The 23,312-nt window shown below is 36.3% G+C and overlaps 3 protein-coding genes across 6 annotated transcripts; all 3 read left to right on the forward strand.

Moving 5' to 3' along the window:
- The first annotated feature begins 319 nt into the window (after positions 1–319).
- On the forward strand, positions 320–8,106 carry entpd2b (ectonucleoside triphosphate diphosphohydrolase 2b). 2 transcript variants are annotated; one of them, XM_079846793.1, is made up of 10 exons: positions 320–419; positions 3,107–3,202; positions 4,018–4,135; positions 4,361–4,511; positions 5,149–5,308; positions 5,506–5,733; positions 5,894–6,163; positions 6,232–6,351; positions 6,965–7,099; positions 7,288–8,106. In XM_079846793.1, the coding sequence occupies exons 2-10, from the start codon at positions 3,200–3,202 to the stop codon at positions 7,495–7,497; spliced, it is 1,395 nt and encodes a 464-aa protein (XP_079702919.1). In that variant the 5' UTR covers positions 320–419; positions 3,107–3,199; the 3' UTR covers positions 7,498–8,106. The 2 variants fall into 2 exon arrangements, with proteins under 2 accessions (XP_079702919.1, XP_079702918.1); XM_079846792.1 differs by lacking the exon at positions 320–419 and having other exon boundaries at positions 2,801–3,202.
- A 486-nt stretch (positions 8,107–8,592) lies between these two features.
- Positions 8,593–15,962, forward strand: zmat1 (zinc finger matrin-type 1). The gene is made up of 7 exons (XM_079847731.1): positions 8,593–8,852; positions 10,422–10,528; positions 10,612–10,698; positions 10,780–10,912; positions 11,008–11,268; positions 11,985–12,075; positions 12,638–15,962. The coding sequence occupies exons 1-7, from the start codon at positions 8,723–8,725 to the stop codon at positions 13,611–13,613; spliced, it is 1,785 nt and encodes a 594-aa protein (XP_079703857.1). The 5' UTR covers positions 8,593–8,722; the 3' UTR covers positions 13,614–15,962.
- A 48-nt stretch (positions 15,963–16,010) lies between these two features.
- Positions 16,011–23,120, forward strand: cd8b (cd8 beta). 3 transcript variants are annotated; one of them, XM_079847732.1, is made up of 8 exons: positions 16,011–16,157; positions 18,520–18,685; positions 20,290–20,640; positions 21,256–21,351; positions 21,441–21,527; positions 21,767–21,800; positions 22,155–22,205; positions 22,866–23,120. In XM_079847732.1, exons 2-7 carry the CDS (start codon positions 18,640–18,642, stop codon positions 22,171–22,173), a joined length of 633 nt encoding a protein of 210 aa, XP_079703858.1. In that variant the 5' UTR covers positions 16,011–16,157; positions 18,520–18,639; the 3' UTR covers positions 22,174–22,205; positions 22,866–23,120. The 3 variants fall into 3 exon arrangements, with proteins under 3 accessions (XP_079703858.1, XP_079703860.1, XP_079703859.1); XM_079847734.1 differs by having other exon boundaries at positions 22,883–23,028; XM_079847733.1 differs by having other exon boundaries at positions 22,906–23,028.
- The last annotated feature ends 192 nt before the right edge of the window (positions 23,121–23,312 follow it).

Below are 23,312 nucleotides of genomic sequence, written 5' to 3' on the forward strand. Positions count from 1 at the left end.
AATGTTTTAAATATATCCAGGTATATATATATATATATATATATATATATATATATATATATATATATAATATAATATAATATAATATATATATATATATATATATATATATATATATATATATATATATATATATATACATACACACACATACATATAGTAGCCTATTTCAGTAAATAACGACATACTTCACTATCCATTTCCCAGAAAGTTTAATATTAGCTACTGTCAGTTCTGGAGAGGTGGAGATGCATAAATTAGTCAGGCGTCTACGTTATGGGGGTAGTGGTCAAAAAGTGACTTGTTTATCTCGCAATATGAATTTGAAAGTATGATGAAAACGCCCGACAGTCTATTTAAGAGGCGGTATCTATAGCGAGGGGAAGACTGTTCCTCTGCCAAACACTGACGTCTAACAGGTAAGTTTGCATTAGTCTTTGCTGTGCACAACTAAATGATAGCTCGATTATTAAAACATGTTCAGTCTGTCGAAATGATTTTAAACTGTTTCACACCATCTAGAACACGACGATTTAATTATCATCAATAAAGTGCGCGAGCGTCGTGTCATCTTACCTGTTCTTACGGTGTCTCTTTATTCCACTGACTGAACGTCAGGAGAGATTCTCCTATTCTAAACAAGCCTTTTTCCTCCCCTAAACCGGTGTAGGCTAATTCTCTTGCGTAAACAATAAAAGTGAAAGTGGACAACATAATTGATGGGAAAGCAGATAAAGGAATTCGGCTTTAGCTGGTTTAGCGTTGTTTACTTTTTTGTTTTGTTTTTGTTTTTGCTTTCACTCGAGTAAAGTTTGCGCCAAATTATGCTGCCAGATTCTTCTGTCATAAAACTGCCACCGCTGTCGTCACTGTCGTAAAATAAGTTAACTGAAAAACAAATTATAGCCTACACAAACAACTTAAAGATTCTTAAAGCGTGAACAAAATGATGTGGTAAATTGTTGTGGCTTAAGACTAGATTTATTTAAGAAAATGCGAGTGGCGCTGGTTTGTGGAAAACTCACGTTGCTAGGGGGTTGCCATGGCATTGCTACAGTATGTAGTTGCTAAAGGGGTATGGTATGTTTTAGTGTGTTGATGTCTAGGGTGGGTTAGGGTTAGGGTTAGGGGGGCATTTTTTTTCTGTCCTCATGAGGAAAACAGCTTATAAATCATACCAAGTGATGTTTTTTTTTTTTATAATGTAAAAACGCAGGACGTTTTCTGTAATGGGTAGGTTTAGGGTTAGGGCTAAGAAAAATCATGGAAAGTCCCCATAAACATGGAAACCCAAACCGATTACGTCTATAGAATGTCCTCGTAATGATAGGTGTACCAACGTGTGTGTGTGTGTGGTTGTTGTTACTTGCACTATAGGCTGCTTAATTTAACCATATCACCATATGTTTATTTTTCAGTCACTGACTGGCAGGTGGTAGTGACAGTTGCTCTGTGGGCAAGAGGCTTTTTCTTTCTGTGATGATGGGTGACAGAGAAGCATGCTTGTTTTCACCTGTTGCTCCCGTTGGGACCTGGATTAAACACTTTCTGTCCACGCCTAAACACTCACTGGAGGAAGCGTCCCACAGTGACCACTGGTCATCGCACCCATTTTACACCAGAAAGAGACTTGTGGTGGCCCTTCTGGTCGTTTTGGCCTTGGTTGTCATGTTGCTGCTTCTACTGCTCAATTATTATTGCATTGTGATCTGGCGCCTGTGTCAAGAGGAGGAGTCTGTTGCCCCAATATTTCAAAACACTACACCAGAGCTGGAAAAGCAGGACTGAGAAGTTACATGTTTTCTTGTTTTCGTTTTAGTATGTGGTGCATTTATGCATCATGTTGCTGTTTTGTTTGTTTGAGGAACTGAAGTAATAGTTCCAGTGTGAGAATTGTGTGTGCATTAAGGAAATTATTCACACATTCAGGTTACTTAGTTCCTGAATTTTTAGTTTTGTATTTATTTAGATGGCATCCTAAGGTTTGTCATTACATGGTCTTGAAAATTATGCCTATGTGCCAAGTCACTGTATTTATCCATCTATTTAAAATTGTTAATCTTTATCAAGTGGCGCTTGAAATGTAGTTAAATACTGTACATAAAATGGTTCTCGTTTAAACTTTGTGCTGACTGCTTGTGAATCTTTAAACTTGAATGTTTCATGAGAAATGTTTTCAATTCTTCTTACAAGTTAATGCAAACTCAAATCATAATACCACTACGTGATTTGATTGTATTGTAAACACTAAAGCAAAAACAAAACCTTTGCCATATTTTTCACATCTTGTTCAATTTAAGATCAGGTTGTTTGGGCAGACTTAATTTAATCATTCTATTTTGTCATGAAATAACATAATTGCTCAAGCATGCTCAAGTGCAAAATCGTTCACTAAAATGTAGATGATGTCACACATTTCTTCATCCTCCCTCTTCAACACCAAACAGGAAATTCTTACCACACGTAGAGTAGTGCATTGTGGATACAAAGTAGGCTTGTTAATGCAAAGTCCTTCTGCTCTTGGCAGGAATTGTCCTATTCAGAGCATGCTTTCTGTGTCCGCTTTTGAATAGAGGCAGTGAGCACTGAATGAAGAGAACCCTTGTAAATAAATCTGTTCTCTGTCACATTAGTCCTAGCCTACTGCACAAGAATGACTCAGACTCAGGATTTTAGTCAGATGCACCAGTGAACACACCATTAGAAGTCACAAACAGATGATACAAAAGATAATTTAAGAATGTTTGGAACACGCCCTCATTCCACAAAAGATAAAAAAAAAAAAAAAAATTAAAAAAAAGATTTTTAGATTTATTATTAGTGCAGGACATGTTCTGCTTCCACTCCAATCTACAACAATTTGTTCATTTAATGAATCTTTTAACATCTTAATTAAGATACAATAATGAATATTAAATATTAATTGTAAATTAAGTATCAATCTAGATTGAAACTGTCACTGACAGTTTCTATTAGTGGGGCTTGTAGAGAAGTTTGTACTTTTGTTAAGGAGCAGGGGTGGGTGGAGAAGTTGCCCTTGCTCCTTCACTATCCGAATTGCACCAGGCAGACCCCAACTTTACTGATGGATAAACTGTTTGTTAAGTTTGTTGCCTCAGGAACGTTCCTTCTGTTTGGGATCGTGTCTATTCTACTCCTAACTGTACCTATACATGAACTGAGAGAGCAGCCGCAGTACATGGTTAGTATAATTACTTATAATTTCTTAGTAAAAAATCTAAAAACACTTTCTTTCTTTCTTTCTTTCTTTCTTTCGCTAACTTGCATTTTTATGCAGGTTATCTTGATTAGAGGGAGGCATGATTTTGGCAAACGGTACAAAGAGGAATTGTGGTGTTTTTGAAATATTATGTTTTGACCACACACTAATATGCTGTGCTAGTTGTGTAATGGGTAATTTATCTCTCAAAGTAGTTCTGAATAGTACTTTACCTGTATATGATTTCACATTCACCCTCAGATACTTAGTAATTCATATCCAATCTCTGGGTCATTGACATTAACATAAAATCTGAGAGACAGATCCTAAACCACAAGTACAAATCTGAAATTACATTATAACCAGATACTTAGTCAGTTTTGTGGCCATGGGGAGGTAGCCTTCACAAGGTAAACATTGAGAAAAGTCATTTTGTTTCTTGTGAACCCTGGAACAAATAAAGATGCTGACTCAGAACAGTTTGTTATATCAGATTCTTCTGGGAATTGCATCTCCAAGAGTGTGTCATCGGTCACCAGGTGCATGTAAACCCCTGGGAGCTGTGGGTAAATAACTGTGTGTGACAGGTCACAGAAACACATTCTGTACAAATGCTTATGTTATTGTACTGGAAAATATGTTGGCTTTTGCAGAATATAGTGGTTTCTGCGAATAAATCACTGTCAGAACATCTGTTATGACAATACATTAATCACATACTAAAAAGCAAACTGAACATGGATTTTTAAACTTTTTTTTGTCTGTCTCTCTCTCTCTGTCTCTCTCTCCCATTGCAGTATGGGATTGTGCTGGACGCTGGCTCCTCACATACTGCCTTGTACACCTACAGATGGCCAGCGGACAAGTTAAATGGCACAGGCGTGGTCGCCCAGCACAGCGAGTGTCAAGTCAAAGGTCAAAAGACTTACTGAAATTCTTCAAATGCACAGGCAGATAAATGGGGAAGATATTTGACATACAGATAAACATCTAAAGCAAAAAACATCTTGAAACTGTGAATAGTAATAGAAACATCAGTTAGTAATAATTAGTAATACCAGTTAGTAATCAATAATAATACTAGTTAAATAGTAAGTAAGTAAATAAATACTGTATGTGTTTTGTGTTCCTTTGGCGCAGGAGGAGGAATCTCTGCTTATGCTGGTCAGCAGGGCGCAGCGGGCCGCAGCCTTGAAGCATGCTTGAAGCAGGCCATGCAGGACGTTCCCCCAGATAGACATCACCGCACCCCTGTGTATCTCGGAGCCACTGCTGGTATGAGACTTCTGAGGTGAGTGTGTTTTTCTCTTATGTTACTACATGAAGTTTTGAACGTTTTTATGCATACATAAAAAGAAAGATTATTAAAAAATCTTTCTGGTTGTCAAAAAGTTAACATAGATAACAGTATGGCTAACATAGGCCTATTCATACTAAAAGCCAAAAAACTGTTCATAGAGACTTTAAATAGGGCACTATTTGAGGGAACAGCCATTTGGGTGTCCAAAAGCATTGTGGATGTTATTGAGTGCACTTATTCAATCTCACATTCAATCCCACTACAGGAACTGTGTTCTAGAAATAAATTTGATATTGATATGAGGGTATGGGGCGATTTCGGACACAACCAATATCTGATTAACGTGAATATTATTACTAGTCTTCTTGACTAGATGTCATCCTTTTTTTTTTTTTCCTTTTTTTTTTTTTACCTTGTAGGATGTTACAACAGGGTCCCCATAGTTTGATTGTGACTGTGGTGGCAAACAATTTTCTATTACTGAATAAGAGACAAACATGTATCAATTGTCTTTAAAGATTATTAAATAAATTTATTTGTGGTCTGCCATAATGACATTTGCTGTTGGCTTTTTTTTTTTTTCATCCTCCAGATGCATTTAATTTTCACTGTCTTTTACTTTCTCCAGAATTACCAGTCCAGACAAAGCATTTAAGGTTCTTCAAGAAGTCAAACAGAAAATCAAATCTTTTCCATTTAGCTTTCGAGGAGCAGTCATTTTGAGTGGTCAAGAAGAGGGGGTTTACGGTTGGATCACTGTGAACTACCTCCTTGAAAACTTCATAAAGGTACTTTCATTCTGTTAGAGTATGATCTTTTCTCGTCAGTGAAAGTCAATAATTATACTTAAGCTTTGTCACTTCTTTTCAAAACAGAGTACTAAATATTAAGCCAGTGTTTTGATTTATGGTTACCAGTTTCTCAACTGCTTGGGCCATCTAGTGGCCGTTTTCTGTCTTTGTTTGCTCATTTCCACACTATGTAGTATGGCTATGTGGGCCGGTGGCTTAACCCTGGCAGAAAAACAGTCGGAGCGCTGGATTTAGGTGGGGCGTCCACACAGATCACCTTTGAGACCCCAGAGAAAGTTGAAAACGAGAGAAACCACATGACCTTGCGTCTCTACGGGCAAGAGTATTCCCTCTACACACATAGTTACCTGTGCTATGGTAAAGAAGAGGCTCTGCGCATGATCCTGGCCTACCTGGTTACAGTATGATGCATCACAAATCAAATGATACTGCAATATATATGTTATGTAGACACTTTTTTTATTTATTGGTCATAAACAAACTTCTTTTTGTCCTGATTCTTTTTGTCCTGTGAGTAAATAACATCACAGTTAACACTCAAATAGTATGTCTTAATTTCAGTCGCAGGGTAATACTAGCAGTGTGTATCATCCCTGCTACCCATCTGACTTCACTGATGTCTTCAAGATGGAGGAAGTGTTTGACTCGCCTTGTGCAGCGTCAAGGAGACCCAAAACTTACGACCCTCATTCGTGGATCAGAGTGCAAGGCACCGGAGACTACCAAAGCTGCCTTGGCAACACTTCTGAAATATTTTCCTTCAACTCCTGCCCCTTTTCTCAGTGTTCCTTTAATGGAGTTTTCCAGCCCAACATCAGTGGGGGCTTCATGGTGAGGGGCCCAGAAATGGTCATATGAGTTTAATAGAATAGCATCTTATGCATTTCTCTTTCTTTCAGGCCTTCTCCGCCTATTTCTTCACTCACAGTTATCTCCAGCAAAGTACAGGGATAAAGATCAGCACCTCTGCTCAGCTAGAGGAGGCCACACAGGCTGTGTGTAATATGACCATAGAAGAGGTATAATATGTGAGTGTGTGTGCATATGTGTGAGAATAGCACCATTCACCATATCATGATATGTCCCTGTCACCTCAAATTGAAAATGACAATTAAGCACATTTTCACCCAAATCAAATTTTGGTGAATTTGAATTTGTGAATGTGAATTTGAAATTTTTTAAAAATTTTTACAAAAAAATACTAATTCAAAATGTTATATCTATCAGCATAAATTAAAACCAGTATAACAAATACTACTATGATGTATGAAACATGATGTACCTTTCCATTTAAATAATATATCATTCGTTTTTCATGCATTGTACAGTAGCAATAAGAATGAGGTTACTGTAATTTGCTTTACAGTAACAAGAATTTTAAAAAAAATCATGAAAATAATGGCAATGAAAGAGATTATATAGCCTATATATATGAGATAGAGATTTCAGGGTGAAATATTAAATGGATATTTATGTATAGTTTTTATGAGATTGACAAATATATAACTTACTAGTAGTAAAAGGTGAGGTACTGCTCATAAAAATATGTGTCTGCTTGTGATAAATACACAGCCGCATTGCATATCTGAAATCCTAAATCTAATTCATATCAATATCTCCTGTTCATTATAGATGACCAAGAAAGCCCCCGACTTGAAAAAATACCTGAAGGATTATTGTGCAGTTGCAGTGTATATACAAGTGCTAATGCTTAGGGGTTATAGCTTTGATGAACATTCGTTCCAAAATGTTGCTTTCGAGAAAAAGGTGAGTTTATCAACATGGTGATATAGTATATACTTGTACATAACAGAACCAGTTTAACTTCTGAATTGGGCAAGACAAACCATTTTTCCAGTTTGCTGCTGATTAAAATGCAAAATTTGACAATTATGTGAATGTGCAGTATGCAAACCCCCCCAAACAAAACTTTCAATCTCTACTATATGTTTCAGGCAGGTGAGGCCTCTGTGGGCTGGGCTCTGGGTTATATACTCAGTGTGAGCAGTCTTCTTCCAGAGGAACCTGTGGGGATTAGGAAGGGCTTGTGTCCTGCGGCATGGATCGGTTTGTTGATTCTCCTAACCGTCCTCCTCACTGCCACCGTCTGTTACATGACTCTCCTAGTGATCCGGAAGAAAAGGAGGAATGGAGGTGTCTCATAGCACACTCTAATGCCATACAGTTATTTTCTGTGTTTTGTTTCTTTGCTTGGACAGACTCGTCTTCAAATACGCTCCACAAAACTTATTTTTACATGAGTAATGCATTCCTATAAACGGTCAGTGACAATATTGCATCTAATTTAACAGAAAGGCATTTGTTTGTTTTGCCACTGACAAATGGTTACTGAAAGATATGATTTATGTGCTGCATCAAACCATATGAAAGTAATTTGAAATTCAATTCATGAGACAAGGAATTAATAATACTAAATGGTATAATATGACAGTCCTTCACTATCATTTGATTAATTTGATACCATCACTGTATTATACCTTCACAGTTTTACAAGTAACATTGTCACTATTTTAACAGATTTCAGTTGATTTCTTAGTCTTTTTTTCTTCTTGTGTTATACACTTTATATCAACTTTATTCAAGGAATTATATGTATTTTCTATGAGAACTGTCTCCAGTGTCTTCAGTGATCCAGAACTGTAGTTATTCGTCTCTTTTTGCCCAGTTCATATTTGTCTTCAGTTAATGTTAGTAATGCATGGCATTTCACCTTTTTCTCAGACTGAAGGAATAAATCATAATGTTAATAATTCACCAACCTGAATTCATTTCAGATGCAGGTTTCTGATATGCCAAATAAGTTGTTTTTTATAAACTATATTTTACTCTTTACTATATTTTAACTGTTTACCAGATACTAAGGCTACAGTTTAACCGGTTAGCCAACACAGAAAAAGAAATTAAGCAAAATGACGTTGATTCTGAAACTGTTAAAATGAGATCCCATTTTACTGTATTGTTATTTTACAGTAGTAGTAATACTATCTGAATGCTATTTATTTTAGCAGAAACTATGCTTGACTATATACTATACTATGCTTTAACTACCATTCACTATATAATTGAATAGGCCTACTTCATATAAGATATAGTGCATCATGATATATTTGGTTTATTTAATAATACAAAGGTTCTATTTAATGATAGGTAGGCTTTTTAATCTCGAATAACATAAAAACACCAGATGGCGGCAGTAAGCATCTGATCAATTCAATGGCTGGCACGTAAAGAAACGCGATGATGATTATCATACTGCGCATGCGCCCTGCGCACATCACCTCCCTTCATATCCTAGACATTACCATGTAGAGCTCTCTGGCATTTTAGCTAAATTTGCTTCAGTTTTGATTTATTTCCAGGTTTAAAGAAATGTCCGAGCTTGAAGCTAGTGTATCGTGTTCTCCGCAGTGTGCGGAAACTGACAATATCAAAAATACAGACGATATCAATCCAGAAACAGTACAAAACACTAACACCAATATTTCTCAGGTTGAAGAAGGTGAGTCTATCAGTTGAAACCCTTCAAAAACTTAAAAAATGCAGTCATATGGAGTTTATTTGCATCGAATGTTTGTGTTTGAGTTGTTTGAGATGGATTCATGGGTGGTAATAAAGCTTAGCGAGCCAACAAGCTAGGCTAGGCTAAATATTAACACCCATGATTATTCACCTTAAACAACCACCACAAAAATCCCTTTTTTTAACAACAATCTTTTGTGTTTAAGCTAGTGCATCGGCTGAAAATACACGATACGACACAAAACGTGGGTTTAATGAAACAAAACATCGTGTAGATCGGTTAATTCGACGATTAAACCACAATATAGCCAGATAGCTAATGTATTTTTAGCCTAAACTAATCCTTATTCTTGAAAATAACAGCTGGTTTGTGCAAATCTAAAACGTTTTAGTGCGTTTTCAGCTTTTTTCTTATTATTTATATTTTTAACTAATTTGTCATTTTATTTAAATTAAAAAATAGTATTTGTATCAAAAATGCGTCTTTTCTATGAGACAGCAGTACAAACAAATGAACAGCAGTACAAACAAATGAACATTAATAAATCCAAATTTAGTTTTTTTTTTTATTCAATTTTATTACTTGTAACATTTTGTGACTAAATTGTTTGAACAGAGTTCAACGACACATTCAGGGAACAAACTGCCCTGTCGAGTGAATTGAAATCACCATTTTATGCAAATAATGGACGTAGAATTCATATAAGTTTGACTTGAACATCACTCTTTCATTTAGAGATATGTACATTGCAGCAGTGCATTCATTAAAATATTGGCAAAAGGAACCACAGCATGTACTAATTGTCTATTTAGTGATGCACAATATAATTTATTATAATTTTTAAAATCAGTGAAATTTTAATAATTTAGTTTTTACATTATAATGTGATGCCTAGATTCAGTTTTACCATTTAAAACTATTGGCCTTTAACTGTGTTTGTGTGTTTTTAATAATTAAAAAAAAATATATATATCGGTCATTCATCAGTCAAGCATAGCATGAAAATAACTGGGTGCATCCTTAATTCTGTTATTTATTTATTTTTAACATCTTGACTAGTTCCACTAGTTTTGCACCACAAGAACCGTATATACTATTACCTCATTCATGAAATATGAGCAGAACGAATTCCGCTGTAAATCATCCGTAATACCATTCTTGTGTGAATTGTCGCATTTAGATCAGTCCAACAGTTTATGTGAGCATTAATTCATGAACAGAATTCATTCTGCTCATGCTCGTCATTTGTTAAATCAATTTTGATAAATACTGATAACCAGATATAATTACATTTCTAAGAGACACAGTACAGTACTCTCCATTTCTTGTTGACTAGTATTACTGAATGCCTCACTTTGAATCTAAAATCTATTTCTAATCATAAATGTCATGCCCCATGAAAATCTGATTTGTAAAAATGTGCTAATGAGATCCCATCTACACAAACCACATCACTCATGCTACCTTGCACAAAAATATGTTCAAGTAATTTCAATCCTTAAAGCCACTCTGTTTAAATGTGTATATTATTGTCTGATTTTCCTGCAGGGTCTCATAGTGACAGTGAACTTCTCAAAGGCCTGTTGACGGATAACTTCTGTCATGTGTGTGAAGCAACCCTGATTCATGAGTCCCAGAGAGTTTCTCATTATGAGGTTTGTGAAATCAAGTTTTTTGTTTCAAGTTTATCTCAAAAGGGCTGCAGTCATATTTCTAACACTGCTTTCTATGCTACCAGGGGAAAAAGCATGCACAAAGAGTCAGGATGTACTTGAACAACAAAGCTAAAGTGAACATGACGAGCCAAGACTGTGGAGGCCTATTGGTATGTAACAGATCATACAGAATATGCATGTATTGCTTTTAAGTGTGTGTTAGCATGCTTTAATTCTTCATATTGGTACAGAGAGGTCTGTCTGCTGAGAAGTTCTGCGAGCTGTGCAGCATGGTGTTCAGCTCCCCCACCGTGGCCAAGTCACATTATGAGGGCAAAGTTCATGCCAAGAACATGAGAAAAACCAATCCTCCACCTCCTGGAGGTGAGTCAAATTCAGACTGGGATCTGTTGAGTTTGGCTCTTCACCATTGTGGGCAAAACCTCTCATAAACGCCTTTCAAATGATTCTACTTTCAGTGCCCGTCCTGGAATCCACATCTCCAGTTGCCCTCCCATCAGTGAATGTCGTACAAAACCCGATCAGTCAGGAGCAGAGCGATACTTCTGGTTCGGCCGATCAAGAGGTTGACCTCGATGACCCCAACAAGTACTGTGCGCTGTGCAGCGCTTCCTTCAACAACCCTCTGGTCGCTCAGCAGCACTACAGCGGCCGGAAGCATCAGCGGAACCAGGCCCGAATTGAGATGCTGGACCAGATGGGGGAACAGTCAGAACATGGTAATATACATCTGCATCTACCAAATTAGTTTAATAAACTTATTTAAATGAATTAATTTTAATTTATTAAAATTATTTCAATTAAATGCATTTTTAATCCGTCTCTTTTGTCCACTTTCGACCACTTCTGTCCTGATTTCTTCAAGGGGAGGGTCTATGGACGGGTACATTTATTTTCATATATTTTCGAAGTTCGAACTAATGGACAAAATAAGCTCACAAAGTGTACATATGAACATGCAGAAAGACGATGGAAAACTTACGGAGAGAAGCAGCTTTCGTTTCGAGTGCATGTTAGAAATCAGGAATGGTGAGAGAACATTGTGCTTGGTATGTTTTTCGTCTTCAAACCAAACTTGGGTCTCGCTAGCACGCTTCCTATAATGTTTACACATTAAGTTAGTAGGCGGAGAGAAGCCGGTCTTTTGTGTCTGTTCAAATCCATTTTCAACTGACTCTGGAAGTCGTCGAAAGTGGACAAGCTCAGATCGTTTTACACCCCTTTTACACCTGTATTTAGTGTCGTCCACTTGTGATTCGATCGACCAAAACAGGTCATACTGTATGTAATCCATTAATATAAACAGAAATGTTGTAGTCAGTTCACTTATTTTTGAAGATTCATGTTTTGAGGATTTACATTTGATATTTGCTTTATTTCCTTGTTATTAAACCCTCTTTCTCATACTTTTTTATTTTCCTCTCACACATTACAGTGAGTTCCCTGACTTGCCCGATTTGCTGTCTGGCGCTCAGCTCAATAGAGATGTACCAGGCACACATGCAGGGAAACAAACACTTCACCAAGTAAGTGATATCACTTTTATTTGTTATTTCATTTGATGCCATATTTTGTTTTAGCCACTAGGGTTTGGATCTTGGTTTAGAAGACTGAACTTTAGCTTTCATTTGCGAAAGGCCTATATATCGGCTAGGCCAATTAGTCAGCCAATATTTGACATTCTTACATAATCGATGATATAACCATGGATTCTTCATGAATGAACTTCCAAGTGAACATTGTCTGCTTTCAAATAATTAAATTAATCTTATTTACTTTCTAAATATGCCTTCATCGATAAAATGCTGCCATAGATTTTTTTTCTGTTTGAATGTAATATGTACTATATAAATATGTAGGATTAGTAAAATTAAATGCTTTGCAAATGAACAAATTTCCTGTTGACTTTATTTTTATATAGTCACATACATATTGCTATTACTTCTGCATTTTACTTATTTGCGTACGCTATTGGAAAACCCATATTGGTTGATTAATAGTTTACATGCAACTATTTTGATCCTAATCTGCTTGTTATCAGCCATCTGAATCAGTGGAACTGACTTTGTAATTCATCTTGGTCCTTAGAGAGAAGAAAGTTATGGATCTATGCAAATCTCAGAAGAAAGTGTATGACTCCTTCCAGGATGAGCTGGCTGACTACATCCAGGTGCAGAAGGCCCGGGGACTGGAGCCCAAAGCAGGGCCCGGCACTTTGGGACAAGCAAGCAATGTTCTGGATGAGAGTACAACGGAAGGTCCACTAAAAGGAGAAGAAATGCCTCATCCTGGCCAGTTGATGCCATGTTTTCCGCCTCCTGGTTTCCCTCGACCTCACTGGCCCCCACAATTCCAGTCTCAGGTCGCTCAGTTTGGCTTTGGGGTGAGAGGCCCTGTCCCACACTATCGGCCTGGATATATGCCGCAATCCCGTCCTCCATTCATACCCGGTCAACTATATAAAAAAGGGAGGAGCCCTGAGTCATTTAGCTCCTCCTCTTTTTCAGGTTCCTCCTCCTATAATAGCAGCAGTAGTGACAGTAGCAGCAGTGATGACAGCAGAGAAAGGAGGAGACGGAAGAGGAAGATGAGAAAGCGAGGGAAGAGCAGAAGAGATCAAGAGGATGGGTCTGATACGGAAAGGAGAGGGAGGGATGGAGAAGCAGAACGGGGTGAAAGGAAAAAGAGGCTGAAGGGAGACAGGAGAGGAAGTGTAGAAAGAGAAGAGGATAGGAATAAGAAATGGAAGGAGAGAAGAAAAAGAGACAGAAGCTCTAGCGGAGACGAGGAAAGCAGAAGTAAAAGAAGACCAAGCAAGAAAAGTAGGAGGCATGGGGATGGACAGCATGCAAAGAGACAAAAAGAAGAGAACCTCTTGGAGAAACAAGAGGTTGTGGTGCAAAATGAGGAAGCACAGGGAAGAGTGGAGGAAAGGACAGAAACAAAAGATGGCAAACAAAAACACAAAAAAGAGAAGAAAAAAGGAAAAGAGAAGATGAATCAAGAAGACAACAGGACTGAGGAGGAAAGGCTCTGGGATGAAACTATTCTTGGTGTTTTTTAAAGACTGTCCGATGATGGTTTGACAGTATTGTTGTAATAAAACTGCACGGGACCTCAGAAGAGCGCTAAAATCTACTGGACCTGTCTCACAATTTATGCTCTCCGAAGAACTCTTAAGGCCTTTCTTTCATACAGAAAATCATCCTTTAAGGAATCAAAAATGAAAATTTTGTCATTTACTCACCCTCATTTCATTTCAAACCCATATGACTTTGTGTTTTTCTATGGAACACAAAAGTAGATAATTTGAAGTATCTTCATGCTGCATTTTCCAATGCAATGAATGTGAATGGAAGCTGTCAATCTCAAAAAAATATCAAAAATATGTAGTCAATACAACTTCTGCACTATGTTAGTGATGTATAGATCAAAATTTATGTTGATATTCACTGAAAATATTGCCGTCTCCAATTCCACATATTCAAACTGCTATTCATCTTGCTGTGACACTTAAGGACCTTACAACGTTTGTCAAATGCAAAGCTATAACATGACACCAAAAGACTTTATATTGCACAAGTTGTTTGAACTACCGTAACCTGGTACATAAAAGGTGCTTTTTTTTTGTCATTTGTAGAGCTCGACAGCATCCATCCACTTTCACAGCGTGGAAAAGAGCAGTGTAAACATTATCCTAAACCTCTCCTTTTGTGTTCCACAGAATAAAGAAAGTCATACAAGTTTGGAATGACATGAGGGTGAGAAATGATCATTCTAGGATGAACTATTCCTTGAAATGCTCAGGACTACAGACTATATAGGATGTCTCTAGAGCTGCACTCTTCTATGGAGAAATCAGTAGAAATGTTATACTTTGTGCTGTGATGCAAAAACACACTACATGAGCCATCCACCCGTGTATCCTTCAACTTGCTTCATGCTTTGATCAAATAAACCCCTCCTGCTGTTTATGTCAGCATAGATTTAGTATTTATTGTTGATTTTTTTCTAAAGATCTCATACATGAAGATATCCTTATGCTCATGACATAATTGAAGCATTTCCACTTTTAGCCTCAAGGGGGAGCTGATTGCCAGCATGTACACTGGATCTGGAACTGCTAGAAACGCCTTTCAAACCCAGACTCTGTGTTCAAGAAAGACGTCAATAATGAACGGCGAGAATTATATGAAGAGTTATCTGAATAGAGGTCAGATTTGCACATCATAAACATTTCCCTGTATCAGGAGAGCTCAAACTGCAATCCTTTGTTTCATTTCTGTGTGTGTGAAACAGTAAGGTAACATCAGCCTCATTCGATGCAGCAGCATACAGGAATATTTTTGTTTGCAGGTCTAACAGGTGCAGGAGGTAAATGAGGACACGATTGCTACTCTGTTCCTCTTTCTTGCATAGAGCTCTTTCTTGCATAGAGCTGCATTTCCCTTTTTGAGAGTTCGAACTATTATCACAATCAAGAAATCATGCGTATCTGATTTCCAATGGTTTCATTAAACAATTCTCAGCTCAATTCTTGGTTTTAGAGAACTTTCTCATGGAACATATTTATTGTGGGGAAAACGATTGTTAATGAGTTTCAAATGAGTTCACACTCGCATGTGAAATGGGATGATTCAGTCAAAAATGACAATTCTGTAATTTACTAACCCTCATGTCGTTCCAAATGCGTATGCGAATTGGGATTTGGGCTGATAAGATCCAAAATTACAATAAAACGCATCATGAAATTATCATAAAAGACTTGTGTGCTATATTCCGTGTCTTTTGCAACTATACAAATTTATTTATTTATTTTTGGAGTCATGAACAGACCAAAATTCATCATTCAGTGAAAAGGCCTTCTGTCTGCACCTATTCAAAGATTCAACGTGAGATTTGACATCACTGAAAGTAACCAATCATCAATGATGCCTGCAATGACACTTTCTGTTTCCCAATTTTGATATAAGCACAAATGAGATCATAAGTGATATTTAATATAATTTGATTGGTTTCTGAATGATCATGTGACACTGAAGACTGGAGTAATGATGCTGAAAATTCAGCTTCGCCAACATAGGAATAAATTTCACTTCAAAACAGTTATTTGAAATTGTGAATATATTTCACAACAGTACTGTTTTACTGTATTTTTTTGATCAAATAAATGCACCCTTGGTGAGCAGAAGAGACTTCTTTCAAAAACATACAAAGAAACTTAATTAACCACACTTAAGACTTGTAGTGTACATGGAATGACATGATTGTGAGTAAATGAGGACAGAATTTTCATTTTTGTGTGAACTATCACTTTAATTTGCATCTAGGATGAATTCTAATGTTTGTAATTCTAATGATCATGTTTTGATCTTCAAATGCACTTTAAGGCATATTAAATTGTGGATCTAACACCTGTTCCTTCTCACGCAGTTTTTGTACTTCATAACTTTATGAACTTTTTTCCTAAGCCTTTGTAACCACAGAGTTGAAAGCCCTCCGTCGACAGTCGCACTGAAGCGTTCTCTCGAGCCCCCTGAGATCTCCTGTTTTCAAAGAATCGTGCGGTTCGACTCCTTGTGTCTTAGTCGTAGCCTCGACCTCCGAGGCATGTGCGTCTCCCACATCCTCCCCTCTTCACGACCCCTCCACGGGCCCATGAGCCCCTTCAGCCCTCCTCAAGAGACGAGGGCCAATGAGCGAGATCTCAAAACTCCCACACAAGCCCCCCCCCCTGAGCTTCAGGCTCCAGAGTCCCACACACTCAAAGACTTCATTAGTGCAGTTTATCTAGAACGCGGAGTGGAAAACCACCATGTTGGCTTGTTCAATAAATTGATAAATGTTGTGCTTCTGAACAAAACCAACGGTTTGACTTTGTGGCGTTAAAGTTTAACGTTCTTCAAGTCTTTCTAAAGTGCAGTTTTGTTCTTCAGGTTTTTTAGTATTACTGACGTGAGTGTAAATTTGGTGCGGAATAATCACCAAATTTTGATTTATTTATGCAGTATAATGAACTAAATGCGTATGTCCAACCTAGAGGCCTTGGAATAAACTGTGATCTGCTCTTTCGATATGTGATTGCAGTGTAAAAGTGGTTTTACTCAGTGTGAAAAAAAGATGCGTTCCAGCATGCATATTTAATTTGAGCAAGTTTATCAGGGTTCATTTGTTTTGTTAGTTTGACCTAACTATTAATTCAGCCAATATGACATGAGATTGAGTACATGCAATTCATCATTCAATTTAATATTTTCATTACTATAGCAGTATTAAAATTCCATTATCCATTTAACTCATAAAAGTATTCAAAAAATAATTTAGTTCATCAATACTTTTATCCATTTTCTTGATTTTCTTCAGTAAGTTGTTAAATAAAGTTTTGGTTATATAAGAAGATATCTCCAAGCCATAACATGATTAACAAAAGTTTATCATAAACAGTTTGCGTGAAGCTATGAAAATGTTTTCGTATTTACTTTTTCTTTTAATTATTTTCTGAAAATGTATATGTAGCCTACTCAAGCTGTGATTTGTTAAAAAACCAGAGGGGGAGATATTGTAGATTTTTTTTTAATATGATTTAATTTATATATATATATATATATATATATATATATATATATATATATATATATATATATATATATATATATATATATTATATAATAATAATTTAATATAAAAATATTTAGAAAGTGTAATTCCTATAACATGTTTGTTAAAATATGGAAAATAATTGTTTAAACACTTAATTAAATGACATTTTTAACAATTAACTTGACTATACATGTAGTTGTGCAGTTTACAGGCTATATAAGGAATAAAGATATGTCAAACATTTTGCACACATTTCAGTCATCTTTCCCGACAAATTTGTTTCCTTATTCCATCTTAGTCCAGGATATATCATAGTGTCGCACACTTTTACTAGGCATCTTACGACGCTCAAAATCGATCACCATACTGTCAGAAATGGGAAATGTATGTAGCCTACTCTATCAACACTTTGAGGTAAAACTTTGCCATGCTGCAATATTGTTGGTTATATGCTTCCATCTGTACTTTTTCAGTTTTAATGTGAGCATTGATTCATTCATTAAGAGATTTTATAGGTTGTTTGTTCATTAATCCAGCATTAGCAGTATGTTGAGTTGGATCTGTGATTAATTTCAGGCATGTCTGCTATTCATCACAAGAGTTTTTATATTTTTGTATATTATGTGTTTGTGTTGATTTGATGCGGTTCCAGCTGTGGTGCTCTGCGGACAGATGCAGGTGTTTCTCAGGTCACACACCTGCGTTTGGGTTAAAGATCATTTTAGAGAAGGCTTGCCTGCGCGTTCTGTTTCAGAGAAGAGAAGAACTTATTATTTTAGCATTCACTGGAACTATTTAAGTAATAGAATGACCTGTGGGTTTTATCTCATTTTTGTAAATATGTGAGTTTGGAGAAGGTGAAGATCATTTTAATTATGAGTTCATGTATACTCTTGCATGTTGTTTAGATTTTAACTACGTCCTACGTCGTTTAAATCCTCGAACTTCTCTAACAACGTGTCTGTTAAAAGTTACTTGATGCACGAGAGTGAACGATCTAGAACCTCTGAAATCATCTACGTTTTGTCAGGACACAGTCAAAATAGATGTTGTCTTCAAAATGTGTTGAAATGACATACTATCACATAAATATCAAACTTCACTATATCATATCATAATTGTATCATCATTTATTTTTTCGCAACAGTGCATTAGCAAAGTCGATCTAAGCGTTGGCACGTTGCACGCTGAAAGATAACGGAGTACTTCAGAGGTTTTTAGTAAAACGTTTAATGCTTTTGCCTTTAACAGTCAATAGCTGCTATTTACTTGGTAACGAAACTTGAAATATGTGTTTTTCTGAAAATTCTCCTGAGTTTTCCTTGATGTTTTATGTGTATGTGTGTTTCCTCTGACTCATTCTCTGATAGGCTTTCAGTAATTGGTTCATTGGCCCCACACACTGCAGGCCCTCCTTTCAGTGTGACACATGAAGAACAGAAAGGAAAACACAGACACACGGTTGACAGCTCACACACGAACGCCCAAGGATGACCCTCTCTTGCATGTGCTGTTATGTGTTCATGTGGATGGCAGGTAAGAACTTTTCTTTGCATTATATTTAAGAGCCGTCAAATTCTATAATGGGACCGGACCTAAAACTTACGTGCTACAGTAATATGAGCTTAGCGTAAAGCAGAATGCACGAGTCGAAGATATTTTATTTGAATACTGATTTAGAATTGTGACATTCTGCAAAAGATGGTATTCTTAAAGAATATTTTATAATATCTTTGTGATGATCTCAGTGGTTCGCTTTAGGCCGAAAGGTGTTTTGCAGCCCAAGGAAATTTACAAATTTCTTGCGTTTGGAAATATTTGGATTTGATACAAATGTTTGTATGTTTAACTCTTGATTTTGGTTGTCCACTTTAGACATTCATTCTACTTAATATAAGTAACTTTGCAACTACATGTCAACTAACTCTCATTAGAGTATAAGTAGACTGTTAGGTTAGGGTTACTAGGGTTAGTTGACTAATGTAGTACTAATGTAGTTAGTAAAATGTCTGTTGGAGGAGCATCAAAATAAAGTGTTAGCAGATATTAAGCAGACAATCTACTAATACTAGTGACGTAGTTGAAAAGTTAATTATAGTTAGTAGAATGTCTCAAGTGGACTATCGAAAAGAGTGTTATCAGATAATAATCAAGTTATTAAGCCAGATAATCCACTCAACCTATTTTGCTTTTTGTACTAAACTGAATATATTGCGTGAATGGATTTTTGTTCCATTCTCTGACATAAATTATGTTTTTTTTCTGCTCATACTGTATGAATGCCCACATATGTGCCATTTTCCCTCAGGCACTGATAAGAGAGGAAAACTGTTTTGCAAGAGAATATAGACAACATAAATCTGTCTACATAAATCTGTCAACAAGATCTGTCTATTCAGGTTTCCACTCTTACATAACAAGGAAATTGACTGTTTCTAGTTCTCTAGTCTATCGTAAAAATGTATTTTCAGCCTTTTATTTTCTTTTTCGGTTTCTAATTCTATATTTAACCTTTGTGTTCTTTTACTGTTATACTTTCGACACAGAAAAGTGTTACATTAAAATATCTGACTTTACACTACATCATTGACTATCATTGTCCTTTGAATAGGTACCATCTAACATTTCATGAAGCTAAACTCAAAAATCAAAATGTGCATAACGAACAAACCAGGACTTAAGAGCTACAGTAATATCAGCTTAGCATTAGGAAGTCTGCAGAAGTCGAGGAAAATGTATAACTGCTGTTATATATTCTGTTATCTATTTTATTTTGAATACTGAATTTGAATTTTTGTATTGTTCTGTAAAAATGGTATTCCTAAAGAATCTTTTAAAATAACACACACACACACACACACACACACACACACACACACACACACACACATATATATGTATATATATATCATGATCATTTTTATCAAGCTCGTATATTTAAGTTCAGTTATTTCACTTAAATGACAATTAATAGGTCATTTTCATTGCCATTTAAGTGAAATTACTGAATTTAAATATACAAGCTTGATAAAAATGATCATTCTAGAAGAAAATTTCAGATGGCACTTTTAAACTTTAAATTCAAAATGTCCATAACGGACAAAGCAGGACTCATGATTTCTCCTTTGTTTCTCCTTAAGCGGTCGTTCTGCCCTCCTTCCAAGCTACTTCGAATGTTTTCTACACCAAAATCAATGACACGCAAAGTCTGAACTGTGAATGTCCAGATCATACCTGCCAGGAGGTGTTTTGGTACCGGTACCTTGAGAGTAGGAACACTCTTCAGTTTCTGATGTATGTCAACAGCGCCGGCAGAGAGACACATGAAGAGAACATCGCAGCCTCTAAGTTCAAGGGTACCGTGTCCACTGTAAAGAACGTGGTCTACACACTGCGCATCATGGAGCTACAAGAAGACGACGCCGGCTTCTATTCCTGCATGTTTAAAACTAAGAATTTTGTTCCTGCTGGATATTACATTATACCTGGAGGTATGGGCAGTGCTCTCCTTCTCTGTTTTGGTCCCCTACCCTGGTTTTTTCTTGTCAAAACTTGGGTTTCCCTCTTTAATGGTGTTGTCGATAGTTCCAGAATGGCAATTATAGGCTGAAGAAAGTCAAGAAGACCAAAGCAATGAAACTGAGATACTACATTTACAGAGTCATCTTAGAAAAATCACACCAGCATTGAGGTTTCCATCCCTGAAGTGAGGACATCTTCACCTGGCGTGAAGGTGGAGATGTTTCCAAATCTTCAGTCTTTATCCTCTTTCATGGTGCTCTAAGAACATCAAAAGATCATATAGCTTAAAATAAATGACTGATGTGACTCATGTGAGACGTGGTAGGAGAGATTCAAACAGTGAGATATTTGGCCTGAGAATCCCAGAGTTCCATTCAAGCAGACTTGACTTGTCTGGGATCTTCTGGTCTGGGAAGTTCATGACCTGACATGTTGACTTAGTTGTCTCTTCATATTCAGAATTATAACTCTCACCCATTTCACTGGGCATTAAAAGGTCAGATTTTTTCCCTTTGAATCAGTGTCCACAATGGAGGCAAAAACTGTTTGTTATGTCTTGATATTCTTTTTTCTTTGTTCTCCAGTGAATCCTCCAACAGTTCAGCCGCCAACAGCCAAGACCCAGAAACCTGTAAAGGTTAACAGAAACTGTTTTTGCAACAAAAAAAACTCACCTAAAGGTGCGGACAAAGGCATGCTGTTAGATGCTGCTGATTTCTTGCTGTTTTATACTGTTTAGTTTGATTGGTTTCTTTGTATTGTGTTGCAGGCTGTGAACATTTGGTGCTTTGGCCGGGAATTGGTGCTCTTTTGCTTTTGGCCATTACACTTGCAGGCACACTTTTCTACTTCAGCCGTGAGTACATACACACACACATAGTACTATTTCCATATCCTTTTCCATATGTCAAATCTCCCCATGTAGATGTCCATTGTGAAAGTTTCTGAAGTACTTAATGTACTTCACAGTGCTTATAGTTCAGTAACAGTTTAAACAGTTATTGTATTAAAATGTGTAAAGAATTTAATTCAGATTGGGATTTTCTATAACATTTGTGTGAATGTCTCTCTTTTTTTTTTACATTGAGACAACAGGTCTACCTAAGAAATGCAGACATCGATTCACCAAGTAAGTTGAGGAGAGATTTCAGTGTGTGTTTTTTTTTTTTAAATCAAACCATTTATTTAATGAATGTTATTTCTAAGATTAAAACATCCCTTAAATGATCTTTTTGTCTTTCAAGCGGGGAAAATAAGCAACTAAACAGGAATGTTATAGTTGTGGGTTAATGTTGATTTGCGACACTCGCGCCTCGCATCAGAGTCCTTACATGTGTGTTTGCATTGCCTGTGTCTTGACAGCCTTATTAGGCTCATTGAAATTTTGATAAACACTTAAATAATTTGTTTAACTATATCTGCCAATCTCATGAGCTTTTTAAGCTTTTTTAAAATAACTTTTATGATGTTATTTTCTCCATAGGACAAATCCGTTGCGATGAGGTGGAGAACACTCTTCATCTTCAAACAAAAAGTATCTACAATTTGATAAAACACATTACATACCTACACTTTATAATAAGGTTTTATTAGTTAATATTACCTAACAAAGACAAACACTTCTAAAGCATTTATTAATCTGAGTTCATGTTAATTTCAACATTCACTAATACGTTATGAAAAATCTAAAGTTGTCTGTTAATATTATTTAATTGACCTGAGCTAACATGAACGACTAATGTTAACAAATATTAATAAATACTGTAACAAAATGTATTGCTCATTTTTAGTGCATATTAGTTATTGCATTAACCAATGTTAACTAATAAGACCTTATTGGAAAGTAACCTGTCTATAAAACTAGTGTGTGTGAATAAAAATAATTGCTTAAAGGGATAGTTCACCCAAAAATGAAAATTATGTCATCATTTATTCACTCTCAAGTTGTTCCAAACCTGTATAAATGTGTTCGTTCTGCTGAACACAAACGAAGATATTTTGAAGAATGTTTGTAACCAAACAGTTGATGGGCCCTGTTGATTTCCACAGTATGGGGGAAAAAAGACTATGGAAGTCAACAGGGCCCATCAACTTGAGAGTGAGTAAATGATGACAGAATTTTCATTTTTGGGTGAACTATCCCTTTAAATTTACTCACAGTTCAGTGTCTCATTGGACATTATTCAACCAACAGTCCACTTCATGAATTAGATTCATTGACTGAATTAAACCAGAGCTGAACGTACCACCAGGATCACCACAAAACTGAACTCACCCTAAACCTGGACTAAACCCACGTTTTTATCAAGCTTTGAGTTTTGTTCTTGACAACACAGCATGTTTAATTTGCGATTGAATGTACAGTTTTCTGATTTCTTCATGCTTTAAATGTTATGCTCGTTAAATAGTTTGTATTAATCATTGTTAAATTAAACTCATGTTTTCTCTCAAATGGGGGTGTATTATTGAGTGTTTCTGCAGCTTATTTTTCTGTGATGACACTTGTTTGTAAGGTGTCCCCCTGTCTTACATATCTGAGGGTGTGTTGGTTTATGTGTTTGGGTGTTATCAAGTTTCCCTCTGAGGGTGTGTGCTCCCTTTATGAAACTGTACCGAATGATATTGCCCGGTGTCTGATCGC

The sequence above is a fragment of the Squalius cephalus genome (genome assembly GCF_949319135.1).
Source record: "Squalius cephalus genome assembly, chromosome: 17".
Taxonomy (NCBI): domain Eukaryota; kingdom Metazoa; phylum Chordata; class Actinopteri; order Cypriniformes; family Leuciscidae; genus Squalius; species Squalius cephalus.

What these genes read in the sequence shown, in the direction of transcription:
- entpd2b (XM_079846792.1), top strand. Translation starts at nt 3,086, where the DNA reads ATGGATAAACTGTTTGTTAAGTTTGTTGCCTCAGGAACGTTCCTTCTG. An exon ending in GAGAGCAGCCGCAGTACATG is followed by an intron (nt 3,203 to 4,017) that starts GTTAGTATAATT and finishes CTCCCATTGCAG; the next exon opens with TATGGGATTGTGCTGGACGC. An exon ending in TCCTGGCCTACCTGGTTACA is followed by an intron (nt 5,734 to 5,893) that starts GTATGATGCATC and finishes TCTTAATTTCAG; the next exon opens with TCGCAGGGTAATACTAGCAG.
- zmat1 (XM_079847731.1), top strand. Translation starts at nt 8,723, where the DNA reads ATGTCCGAGCTTGAAGCTAGTGTATCGTGTTCTCCGCAGTGTGCGGAA. An exon ending in TATTTCTCAGGTTGAAGAAG is followed by an intron (nt 8,853 to 10,421) that starts GTGAGTCTATCA and finishes ATTTTCCTGCAG; the next exon opens with GGTCTCATAGTGACAGTGAA. An exon ending in AAGACTGTGGAGGCCTATTG is followed by an intron (nt 10,699 to 10,779) that starts GTATGTAACAGA and finishes ATATTGGTACAG; the next exon opens with AGAGGTCTGTCTGCTGAGAA.
- cd8b (XM_079847732.1), top strand. Translation starts at nt 18,640, where the DNA reads ATGACCCTCTCTTGCATGTGCTGTTATGTGTTCATGTGGATGGCAG. An exon ending in ATATTACATTATACCTGGAG is followed by an intron (nt 20,641 to 21,255) that starts GTATGGGCAGTG and finishes TTTGTTCTCCAG; the next exon opens with TGAATCCTCCAACAGTTCAG. An exon ending in CAAAAAAAACTCACCTAAAG is followed by an intron (nt 21,352 to 21,440) that starts GTGCGGACAAAG and finishes ATTGTGTTGCAG; the next exon opens with GCTGTGAACATTTGGTGCTT.